The sequence below is a fragment of the Parus major genome, chromosome 2 (assembly GCF_001522545.3).
Source record: "Parus major isolate Abel chromosome 2, Parus_major1.1, whole genome shotgun sequence".
NCBI lineage: Eukaryota > Metazoa > Chordata > Aves > Passeriformes > Paridae > Parus > Parus major.
In genome coordinates this window covers 90486697-90499451 of record NC_031769.1, presented here as the reverse complement: position 1 = coordinate 90499451, position 12755 = coordinate 90486697, and the positions used below count along the sequence as shown (strand labels likewise).

The following is a 12755-nucleotide window of genomic DNA, read 5'->3' as shown; positions in this document are numbered from 1 at the left end:
CATAATTTCTTATGTACAGGCGAGTTAAATATAGTGAAAAATTGCTCTGAAAACAAAATTGGATGTATAGTTAACTATAACAATTAATGACTTCTGGCATGTTCATGCTATATCAAGTGAATATGGTAGACTGTTAACTAGGGGATAGAAAGAACATTTAGGCACTCTACCTCAGCAAAAGGGAAAACCACAAACTGTCTCATACTAGATTCTCTCCCAAAACTAGTCAACTGCAGTCTCAGGTCATCTGAGGTGCTTCATTTTCTTTAAAATGAGGAGAACTGATGTGCCTGCTTAAACAGGTTGTGTCATTTTTGGCATCTGCCCTGCTCATGTATCTGGCTCTGGCTTCACAAACTTGTTAAGGCCCCAGCACCCACTTTTAGCAGACCTAAAATTTCAAATCAATTTGGTGTTTAAGAACATAACGTGTCTTTAGGTTGTGAAAGGAAGTCTGAATATCTGATTCTGCAGTTTGGATGTGAATGGATGGACCTTGTTATTTTGATGTTGCTCACCAAGTTACATTTGAGGTGATGTAAAGCCCTCCTCAGGGAGAGCCCATGAATATGAGGGATGTAGAAGGAATTTTCAGGCACAGTTTTGTCTCTCCATCCAGAGGGCAGATTAAGCAGTTCAGCTTTTGGGAGGGGTGAGGATGCCCAGCATGTGTCCAATATGTTTGTTGGCAAATATGCCCCAGAAGCTTGCATCTCCACCAATAAGCTTTGCTGCCCAGAGGGATACTTTTTCTGGATCAAATTGTAGTAATTAGATTGTAGCTGCACTTTGTACTCTCACTTATGTCCCAGCCATTACTTCTGCTTTAATTACTTATTGATTGCCCAGGGTTTATTTCACAGTTGGCATAATACAGAGCTTCACCATAAATCAGAACACGGCAGTGATGGTTGCCCTCTTGAGTGCCCTAAATAGAAGCCATGTTCCAAACAGAGAAAACTTTTCAGAGACAAGGAGAAGTAGGACATGGGGTTTGCACCAAAAATGCCACATCTTAATGCATTATGAGCAGCAGATCTTGAGCCCCTGTCAGAAGATGACCATTCTTTGTAGGGCATTATCCAAGATGTAGAGCTCCAGTGTGCTTACCTCCTGCCTCTGGCAGTGTAGAGGCCTCTGGCACAGAATGCTAATCCCCCACTCTTTATTGTAAAGTGGGTACTTGAAATGCCCTCTCCCACTAGTGAAGATAGTGTCTCTAAATGCAATAAAATCTAATGACCCATCCAGTTATTCCTAGCCTTTTAGTTTGTTTGTTTGTTTGAATGCGGCCTGTCTGCAAGATTTAGTGGGGTTGTCTTTATATCTCCAAGCACTGAATAAGAGTGGTAAGCATTTTGATGCCTTTTCTTGGTGAAGAAAGTGAGAAGAGAGATTCTGTGGGAGTGTTTTCCATGAATGAAGTGGAGCATACTTTTAGTAGCACTGAAAGTGGGTATTGAATCCTTGGCAGTGGAAATAAGCTCAGCTTTTTGTTTGATTTTAATCCTTATTCTTTTTAACCCACTTATTTAAGGGCTTCTTGTGAAAGAAAAAATGGTTAACTCATTTACTTATATCTAGGTTCTACTTGGATCATAAAACTCCATTCACTTGGTTCTGGTTTCTGGTACCTTACAGCTTTGTGTTTTCAAATCAATCATTGGGAATCCCCTAAATTACCTACTTCATGAACATCTGAGAAGCCTTCGGTTTTTTTTATCTTTTCATGTTATATATATATATATATATATATGCCACATGGTCACAGAACTCCCACTGCTATTTGTACAGTATTTGCAGAGTTAGGAGAGAGAAGTCCTTTCCTGATAAGACATTTCCTGAAAATACAGTTCTTCTATGGCAATGTAGTTCTACACATGTTACAGGGGTCACATGGGGTTTTTATGTCATCTACACAAGCTCGTGTGTGAAGCCCAAGGTAAAGATTCACTGCTTTTTTACAACTCAGAACACCATGAAGTTGAAAGTAGCATTTGTATCATGATGCTGCAAGGAATTTCTGTTAATTTTATGTAGCACCTTATAAGAGGGAGATAAAGAATGAAGATCAAAAGAGTCAAAAGTGGTAGCTTTCTTTTAACCTACATGGTGAAAAAGTGAAGCTAGTCTTGCCAGAGTGCACAGGAAAGGTAATTTCCCATGAAAGGAAGAAGTATGGACTCATTCCCCCTGTTTGGCTAAGTTCTATTTTGACTCATAATGGTATAAGACTGCTAACACTAACATAGTTTTAGTTTGGCTTGCTCACAGTGGTAATAGAATTTTGAACTAAAAGATCTTGAGCTCTTGCCTACTAAGATTTACTGTGTGTGTGTGTATGTGTGTGTGTGTGTGTGTGTGTGTGTGTGTGTGAGGGATTCATCACTTTTGGATGAGGATTTTATTTGAAAATGATTAAGAGCACTCAGTAAAGACATTAATGGGATGTAACAATGGGGAGATCATTTGAGAAATGAAGGGGATGAGTCTAGTGTGTCTTGTGGTGTAGTTACTCTTGGCTCAGCAGCTATCATCCATTATTTACTTCTCATCCTGATAAGAATGCCAAAATGCCTCCTGTTGTCTTTCACAGTGTGGCACATCATTTCTGAACTTCTTAATAGGTGTTACATATGCCTGCCGTGATGCTGGCCAGGACAACTGTTTAGTGAAACACATTGCATATTAAGGACAAACTACAGAAGAGAGTTTATTTGCCTGTTGTGTTGCTCTAGTTCATGACAGTGATTTGTATGACTTTTTTTCTAGAGTTGTGTGTGGATTTTCATCTTCAAATTACAGCTTTAAACTTTTTATTTTCAGTCTTTTGACGGAAAGGACTCTTCAGCCAAGAGCATTTAGTACTGGAGATGGTAAACTTTCATAACAATTTACTTTCAAATTGCCATCTTTCTGACTGAAGGATTTAGCTATTGAAGAGAATCTAGGATTTTTGTGCTCTTCAATATGAAATATTGCACACTACTCAAGTTTCTTAGTCCCTCTCATCTCTCCTGACTTGAAGAATTAAATCAGAAGATTCTGCACCAGAAAAAATAGGTGGGAAACAAAGAGAAAACAAATCAGGGGCAAAGGTTAGATGCAGCTGGAGAGAATACTAGTCTACAAGTAAAACATGGAGAGAGGGTTGTGCATTGCAGCTCTCAACTGCCTGTTTTCCTGTTCTAGAGATGGAGCAAAAGAAAGTGACAAACTGTTGAGGGGCCTTGGGATTAAAACAGTGTGGTGGAGTTAAATGAGCTTCTGAGAACTTCCTGGGAATTACCTCTAAATACTTAAGTGCCCAAGTACTGCAAGTGAAGAAAGAGAAAAATACCCAAAGAACTGCTTGAAGCAAAGCAGGTGACTTCTATCAGCACTGCAGTGATGGTCACAGAGCCAGCAGAACCATACTAAATCTGGCTGGGAAAAAAAAATATAGTTTTATGTATGGGAAAACACACATTAACTTTTATACCTTGTGCCTTTGGGTGGAATAATTAAAAAACCTTTGGAGAAAACACAGACAAGTGTTAGCTGCTGCCACATGGCAGAAAGAGAGGAAAACTTAGGAAGTTATAAACAAGTTGGTATTTTCCTTTCAATCTGTTCAGCATAGAAGATGGAGTTGGAGCCTGGTGGTGGAGGCAAGGTGTGACTGCTTCAAGAACAAAGCGGGTTGTTTGGGAGGCAAACTTGGGTGGGGATTAACGGCTGAAAAGGTCAGCTTCTGGGGCTGCAGCTGGGACAGTCAATAATGGATTGATGCTTTCACTGAGCTTTTTCCTCTGCACTGTTCAGGCTAGCTTAACAGATGCAGTGTCTGGCAAGTATTGTCCTCCAGGGCTAGTCTCCAATTTTATTATAATGATATCAGCTATTGGCGAACTGTACTTGATGGAGAAAGTAGCTTTTTTTCATCTCATTTGTATCCTACATAATTATTCTTGATACTTTTGATTTACATTCTGTGCCTGTGGGAAAAGAATCAGTCAGTGGACCAAGGCTTTCTTTGGTTCGTGCTGGAATTTGAAGTCCTTCCTTTGTTCCTAACTTTAGCTACTCATTTAAATGAGATATGCAAGTTTCTTAGTCCAGATAGACACTTTCATAAATGTGAAATTCAAAACAGATCAAATTTTACAGATTCCACAGTTTTCAGATTTAGTTTGTGGGAGGCATGATAGTGAAAAGGGTCAACTCCAAGAAATAATGCAAGCTCCTGATGTGGTCTATTCAAAGCATTGTATCTGTTGAATGGATCACCCTAAAACCAGATCCCTTTAAAAGAACAGACTATTTACTTTAATTATCAATAAAAATGAATTATCCTCAGAACTGAGAAGATTTATTTGGGTTATTCCCTCAGCAATAGGATAGATTTAGATGTGGTTTTGAAGGGAGATGTTATAAATTTAGGGCAACCAAAAAGGGGAATCCTCATTTCCAAACTGTGTATACTGTGCAAGCTGTGTGGATATAGTAGATATTATTTTTGAAGCATGGAAAAGCCCTCTTTTCTTTAACTGACCTGACCCTCCATCAGTCATTTTTCAATGGGCTTTATTCCATTCAAGAAAAGTAATATCATGGAGTAACCCCCCAAAATAACCAAGTTATAAACAGTTGGCTTGTCTGATTCATAGAGCATTTGAGCCTGTCATGTTAAGTTCATAGGACGTTCAGTCTCTTCATATAGTACAGTGCTCTGAGGTTCTTGGAAGTTAAATATGAGAAGCCTGTGGCATTGTACTACTTATTCAATTTAACAAAAATAGTTTTTCAAACACCTGTACCACTTTTGCCCAGAAAGATGGCATGAATTTTTTCCAGTGGTACTGATTTTATTTCTGACGATTATTTTATTTTGTGAATTATTTTTATTTTGATCAGAGTATTTTGGCTGCAGGAATGCATCCCAACACCCACAGATGCCATTTAGTGCTGAAATTCAAGCACTGGATGCCTACTGCCAGAGAGGACACCCCCTCACTAGGAATATTTGTGCAGATATATGGGCATGGCCTGAGCTGTGAACATACCTCATCCTCAAGAACACTCTGGCTTAACCTTCCCAACAGCTGCTCTGAGTCATAGCAGGCAGACATCCTAAGGGATTTCACAATGCTTCAGGGCAGGGACTGGTTGTATCTCCCTATTAGAAAAGCTCCAGCCTGCACAGAAGAATAGAGAAAGAAAGGAGAAAGTTGAATGCATCAGCCTGAAAACAAGGAATAACCAGAGCTGAAAGAGTTCTTTCTTTCTCAATTCAATAGTAGTGATCCCCAGGGCTAAACCAAGATGCTCCTCACTTGTTTTGTGTCCTCAGTACAGTTGCTCTGAAGTTGGAGACTTCAAGACTTTTACCCTCACTTTTTGTGTCTCTATAAGGTGAATAAAGCATTTGGTTTAATACTACATTTTTCTAAGCAAAGTGGAGAAGAAATGAAGTGGCTTCTTTCTTAAATGTTGGTTCTCTTGGTTATATATTAGAGAAGATTAATACCCAAAGAGAAGGTTCATTAACTGTGTTACAGAAGTCTCTTAGCTACCCCAGAATGTGATTCTGAGCCTGACTACAAAGAAGGATAGGTGGTATTTTTTAGTATTTACAGTTTTGTAAAAGTTAATGGTTTTCTCAAAGAATTTGTTGCACAAAAAGAGGTGCATATAAATGGAAACAGATCACTCATTATCTGCTGGAAGTAATCAAGGCCTATTTGCCATTTATATATTGTAGAAAGCACTAAATTTGCACACAGTGCTATAGGAGTGTTTAGGTTGTAACGCTGTATTCTTCAAAATTAAGCTGGTGTTTGGTTTCCAAATACTCTTTCCTCCCCCTCAACTGAAGGCCTGTCAGCCTCAGTGGAAGGAAGGGGTTTGAAATGCCTTCTTTTTACAGGCCACATTTCCTTATGGGTATGTTTACATGGACCATTGCAGTTTTTGTTTGGTGGAAGCCACTTAATTCTGTTTGGTATCTCATGTTGTCCTTGTGGCAACTACAGCAGCTGTGTATGTGAGGATACATTGAACTTTAGTTTTATATGAATATTTAATCAAAGTTGGGGTACCAGGCCAGTTTGTATAAGAGAATAACAGCACCAGTTTCTGGAACAGAGAAGTCATCTTGAGGCATGGCCCTGTGCCAGATCCCAGTACTGTTGAGAGTACATAAGATGTAGGAACTTCTAGCATGTGGAATTGAGTGAGTGCCATTGCAAAATCACTGTCTTAGTAAACGCCAACATTCTAGTGGAGAGAACAGCACTAAGCATGGAAGACGTGAGTATGCACTGCCAAAAAAATAAATCTTGCCTCTAGCTTTATTCTACCTACTACTTTCCCACTGAGAATCTTGATAATGGAAATGTACAAAGTTTTCATTAATAACAGTGAATTTCATGAATATAATCACTGCCAGTACATGCTTAGGCTATAGATGAGTTGCACAGTGTATCTCTATCATTGATCATGCATGTAGGATCCATTAAAATTTATAAAAAAGTTTTCAATGATTAATCAAATTCCAGACACGCTGTGAATATAATGAATATAAATAACATGTATAAGGGAGAAGAAGTTGTTTAAGAAACATATCTTTGTTTCTGATCAAAACAACAGAAGAAACATCATTTATCTTATCGCCTTTAGCTTTGAATCAAGGCTTATAATTTTGAACAAATTAACTGCAAACAGATAAGACTGCAGTGCTACAGGTGTGCAATTAAGGCACAACAAAAGAGGTTTTATTAGACTCGGAATATCATTTGGAAGTTTTAATTGCCTTTGCAAGCTAGGGGAAAGTTCATTATGAACATTTTACATATCTTCCAGGAACCATGATTATGTCAGAAGAATTGCAAGATGCTTTAGATAATATTTATGATGCTAGAATTCCAAAACTGTGGTTTAGGATTTCCTGGGAGTCATCTACCTTAGGATTTTGGTTTACTGAGCTTCTTGAGCGAAACCAGCAGTTCAGCAGCTGGCTGCAGGATGGCCGTCCAAACCAGTTCTGGATGACAGGATTCTTTAATCCACAGGTAAGATTGCCACGTTGGCCTTTATAACTTTTGAGTTACAGTTAAATTGGACCCTGGGAGAACTTCAAGTTGATTTAATATTTACTATGTGAAGTCACAATTAATAATTTATATTAATTTTTTAGCATAAATATAAGATAAAACATCTTCACTATCTACTGAAGAAATTTTTGCTAGAACAAAACAATGCTCCTGAAATAATAAAATACATATTTTGGCTGCTTTAATTATAGTGAGGAAATTAGGTAAGTACATGCTTTCACATTTCAACTTAATCTTCCTTTTATTGCCTCTTCTGTTACACTAATTGGTTTTTTATTTATTGCATGAAACACCTTCTGAGTACAAAATGAGATAAGTTCCAGAACTGTGATATAGGAAGAAGAGATTTGGACTTGGTTCTCTATCCTTGCAAATCAGTTCCTTGAAATGGAAGGTTTGTTATTCATACCACCCCAGAATTGTGCCAGACATGGTCTGCAGAGACATATAAAAAATACAGCCTCTTGTCTGCACCATCTAAAATAAAAAACCTGGCATGAAATGAAACACAAAGAAGGGAACAGCTGAGAGCAGAGTTAAAAGAAGTAAAGTATACATACCTAGATGATGTGTAGTTTCTTTGCAGAGCTATCCACATTCATTAAAGCTTTTTATGATTCACAGATGTTTGTGGGAAGTGTGAGTTGTGGAAATGAGTCATTGTGAGACTATCCAGCCAACAGGTTTCTATGAAGCCTTAGGAAAGAGCTATTTTAAAGATCTATTTTAATCTCAGTACTTGTTAGCAATGCAAAAACTAGCTTAAACAGCTGCCTAGAATAGAGAAAGCAACAGTGGCAAATACTCTTCAGGACTACTGCTGGGAAATATCCATCTATCATCTGTCCTGTGCATGTCAGCTGTCTGCTGGTTACAACTTTATAGCATAGAAGGGGGCTCACTGAGTCCCTGAGCAAAGGGTTCTCAAGTATGAGGGAGAGGAGTAGGATTCTAATAAAATAATTATGCTTCCACACTTGGTTTGCTAACAACATGCTGATAGCAGCATTCTAAAATACTTCAAAGTAACTTTTGCAGTGATCAGGCTGGATGCAACCCTAACAGGCTTTTGGCTGTGCTGGTGTTTGCTTTTGCAGTAGAGATGAGCAAGAGCTGATAGAGATTTTGTACTGGACATTTCAGCTGGCTTTTTTTGTGCTCTGGGGTTGTGTCAGTTCTGAAATTTTGCCAGCCCAGATAGGGCATCCTACATTTTTTTGGATCAAAATAGCTGGATTTCTGAAAAGAGCTGCCAAATAATCAGTAGAAAATGTCCCCAAACAAATTGTGATTTAATAGACCATAGTAAATGAGAAAGCCTCTAGAAATACAAAAATTACACACTTCATAACCCCTAGTTCATAAAGTCCCTAAATACATTGTGTGCAGAGATTAAAAAAATTATTTGTGCTGACAATCACAAGCTTAAGAATCAGATGGTTATTGTTGTGGTCACCATTTTCTGTAACCAAGGCTGTGGGACTGGCTCGTTCTAAAAGCAATTCACCTGAGCAAAGGCTAATTTTCTACTTAATTAACTATTATTTTGTTAATAGTCATACTGCCATGTTTAAAATCAGTATTTCATGTGTTAAGAAAATTGATTTTTGACTTCTCAAACAAGCTGAGGTGATGAGGTGTTAGTGCTGCAGTCCTAATGGCTTGTTTGTAATACCTGAGAAGTTGTCAGAAAAATCCTTTCATTTGTGAGATAAAATGCAGCTCCTAAGTCATTTGCCTGCTTGCATATATCTCACTGTTTGCTTCACAGTCAATGGATAAATGCCATTGATAACACAAGGCAATAAAGTAGATTTACAGCACTGGGAAAACGAGGCATTCTGGCAATAAAAAATAATACAGGACCAGACTCTGCCTTCTCTTGGAGTGTTTATACACTTGGATAAATTCAGTAATTTCACAGAAGTTAATCTTTATTTTTAGTGATACAAATGAGGGCTGGCTCAGACTTCTATGTAGAAGAAACCTGATTTCCCATTCCCATGTGTATCTGCATTGGGACAAGATAACTGGGGTGGACAATACAAGAAATGCCATGAATTTTCTTCCCTCCTGGAAGTTAATATGATGTTACTGGATATTTTCATCAAAAACTTGACATTAGGCATTTCTCATTTCTAACTCCCAATTTCCATTTAGTGGCTGACACTGTTTTATTGTTTCCTTGTTTACATCTCTGTATCCACTTCTTGTCACTTGTCCTAAATATAGATTTTAAGCACTGTGAGGTAAAACTGTCTTTCTGGTTGTGTAGTACTCAGCATAATCAACCCTCAACCTACTTCTATGACCCTTAGATGTAAGGTAAATGTGAATACTGAAAAAGTAATGTGAATACTAATCAGACTATGAAGTACAATACCTCCATTCCTCAGTGTCCACTTAATTAGATCACAAATAATTATTAACCTGCTATAATTTGCTCAGAATTTGTGAAGTAAGTGACGAACAAGGAACCTCCAAAGTAAGATAAAGGAGAGAACATGATTCTGAGAGCAAGATTATTTTCATGTTTTTTGTCATAGCTTCCATGTGTGCCTGCTTTTCCCTCACTAGAAGGTTCAGAGTTAGTTCACATGAGTTGTTAAAAGGCAAAGGGACAAAGCTTTAGCAGGCTTCAGTGAGCTGGACAGGGAGAAATTCAGGAAAAGGCAAACACACATATACAAGAAAAAATACCAAAACCCTAACCAGTCAACCAACCAAAACCAACCAAACCAAACCAAACCAAACCAAAAAAAAAAAAAAAAAAAAAAAAAAAGGCAAGGATGTCCAGAAATTGAAACAGATGTCACAGTAAGTGGTTAATTTTGTCCCTGACATAGGATTTTGGGAAGAGTCAAAGCCTCAGCTGTACAGTGGCACCTCAAGCCACTTGAATCTGTCTTGCTCTTTGTTGTGCCATTCACCCACTCTGGAACACCCAGCTGGGCCTCCAGCTCACAGCTGCAGTCTTCAAACGCTGTCTAGGATTCATTCAAATGAGCAGATAAGCATGAAAAGTCCCACTGTAGAAAGTGTATAGGTCCTGCCATCTCTGTAGAAATAATCTTCTATCTAAACCTTATCCCTGAAGACAACTCACAGCTTGGAGCTTACTTTTATTCCAGTGTTTCCATGGTGCCTTTGAACTGATTCCCTTAATACAGTCATGGCTCTGTCCCCTTCATGCTCTTCTTTCTTTAATATTTCAGTTTATCTGGGATCCAGTAGCCCTCTGGGGCCTCTGTGGCAGTGAACACTTCATGTATTTTAAACTAGGAGTTCTAGCATGTTTCTACAAATTAAAATTCCACAAATTACTGCAAGGACTCTGCTTTCATTTAATGGTATTTCTGATAGAAGAATTTGGCCTTTAATCCTGTCTCCCTCAGCTATACACTGGAGCTCTCAACTACTTCAAATGCAATTACCACTATCTGTGCTATCACAAAACCTCTTTAAAACACTTGTCCTGGGGTCTCTGGTATTATATTAATGAGAAACAACCAGTGTAAGTTAGCAGAAACATCTGAGTTAGTGAAAGTCACCTCATTGTCTCATAACTTAAAGGGTATTGCTTGGAGCACTCCAGTCCTATCAGCCAGAGACTGGTCCCTGTGTTCAGTAGACAATTTGCTGATTTTCCCACATCTGACTTCTTTCCACTAATTTGGCCCTAATGGTAGCTCAACAGAGCATCCTGCTCTGTGAATATTGAAAAAAAACAAAAATATTTTTTCAATTCCCTCGTTCAATTCCCTCATTCCCATCCTGATTTCTTCCTAGTTGTGCTGTTGACTCACTGATTCCCACCTTTGTGTGTTCCTCATGTGGCTCTCTACCCCCACTTCTCTGTCTCCAGGTGCTTTAGTTCCTTGTTCTGAAATATGTCAGGAAACTTACTCTTTCCTAGGTGTCCTTTTTGTTGCTCTTGCATATTCAATTTTGTGTTTTGTTCGTCCACCTCCTTGATACACAAATAGGTTTCCACAAGGTAAAATAACATGCACATCTACAGCATGATCTCTGGAACAGCAAAGGAGTCTCTCCTCCCATCTCTATGGACTAAGGCACTTCCTAGGTACTGAACTGTGATTTCCTGTGGACAGCTGTATCAGTGAAGCTGACCAGCATCTTCAGCCTGGCTTGTCTTTTGATAGTTTATACCAACATCATATGAGATTGTGGCTCTCTAGAGCAAAGAGTTAGTTTTATTCTGTGCTGCTGGAGTGTTCTGTGTTTAACTTGCTGTTGTCTAAAGCACTGCAGTATATAAAGACTACACTGAGCAAAGTGTCAGAGGTATTTCAGTATTTAATGGTATGATTCCAGCTGGTACTTCCTTTGTGTTCTGTAAAATGCTTATTTGTTGACTGAAAAGCATTTCTTACAATGTTAGTATAATAAAAGATGAATAATATAGCCAGTGTTAGAGAAATTAGAAATTACCTGTGTTTGGAATCTCTCAAAACACATTAATCTGTCAGCCTTATAAACCTCTCTCCATCTGGTTGGCTGTAAAAAAGGCATGAGAGGTGATATATACAGGCACTTCTGATATGTTAAATAGGCCAACTTGGGGGCTGCTTAACACAAACATGTGCACACCAGTTATGTATGGATGCATGGTACTGAGAAAGTGTAGAAAACCAGTGGATTTACACTACCAAGTTTAGTTTATATGCACATGAAATTTTTAATACAGCTGGTGTCACTTACATAGGAAAAAAAAAAAAAAAAAGGTTGTAAATGGTTTAAATTCAAGGCTTTTAAAAAATCCACTATGTCATATTCCTGTGTGTCTCCTTAGGGATTCCTGACAGCCATGAGGCAAGAGACAACTCGCATGAATTTAGCCAAAGGGTGGGAACTGGACAGCGTTGTTCTATGCAGTGAGGTGACCAAGATGATGAAAGAAGATGTTGTTGGTCCTCCTCCTGCTGACATTGGTGGGGTTTACATACATGGTCTGTTCCTTGAAGGAGCAGGCTGGGACCGCAGGAACAGCAAGCTGGTGGAGTCAGCACCAAAGGTAAGGATCAAGTGGGTGTAGCAGGCTGTGGCATAATGCATGTGCTCTGGGAAAACCAGGAAGTATGCTGAGTGCCTGCAGCAGTGTTTTCAGAACAGGTTTTAAGAGGGTAACCAACACTGGTGGTGCTGGGAAGAGTTTTTACCTACCAGAAGTGAACAAAAAGGCTCCTGTCAGAAAATGAATTTAGGATGCATAGCACTAGAGCAGACCAGATGCTGGGCTTCTTGGCTTCAGGGGCCCTAGCAGCACAGTTATGTTTGAATAAAATAGTGCACCCCCACAGTCAGTCTTCTTTTGACTGACCAAGGGGGACCTTATCAAAGCTTCCAAAGCCCTGGGCTACGTTTGATATGGAGGTCATTGTTTGGTTGACTAGAAATCCCTAGTGTTTGTTTTTTAATATGAGGAAAAGTATTAGTTCTGGGTCATGCTCAGTTATCCATGCATTGAGTTACATTTCACTGATGTGACTAAGCAGATTTAAAATCTAGCTATGGAGTAATGATTAGATACTGTAGTCACGGTCCAGGGAAAATTGTCATTGTCTGCACTTGTACGCTTTTTCCACGCCAGTGCTAACTGTCCTGCGATTGGAATTGAGGTAATTCCTGTCCATAGGTAGA

General features: G+C 38.8%; 1 protein-coding gene across 1 annotated transcript in view; it reads left to right on the top strand.

Moving 5' to 3' along the window:
- The window catches only part of LOC107200547 (dynein heavy chain 5, axonemal-like), a 147771-nt gene that overhangs the window by 131236 nt on the left and 3780 nt on the right, over positions 1–12755 (top strand). Inside the window, exons 73-74 of the mRNA XM_033519374.1 lie at positions 6844–7052; positions 11908–12129. Coding sequence (XP_033375265.1) covers positions 6844–7052; positions 11908–12129 — 431 coding nt within the window. The remainder of the gene's footprint in view (positions 1–6843; positions 7053–11907; positions 12130–12755) is intronic.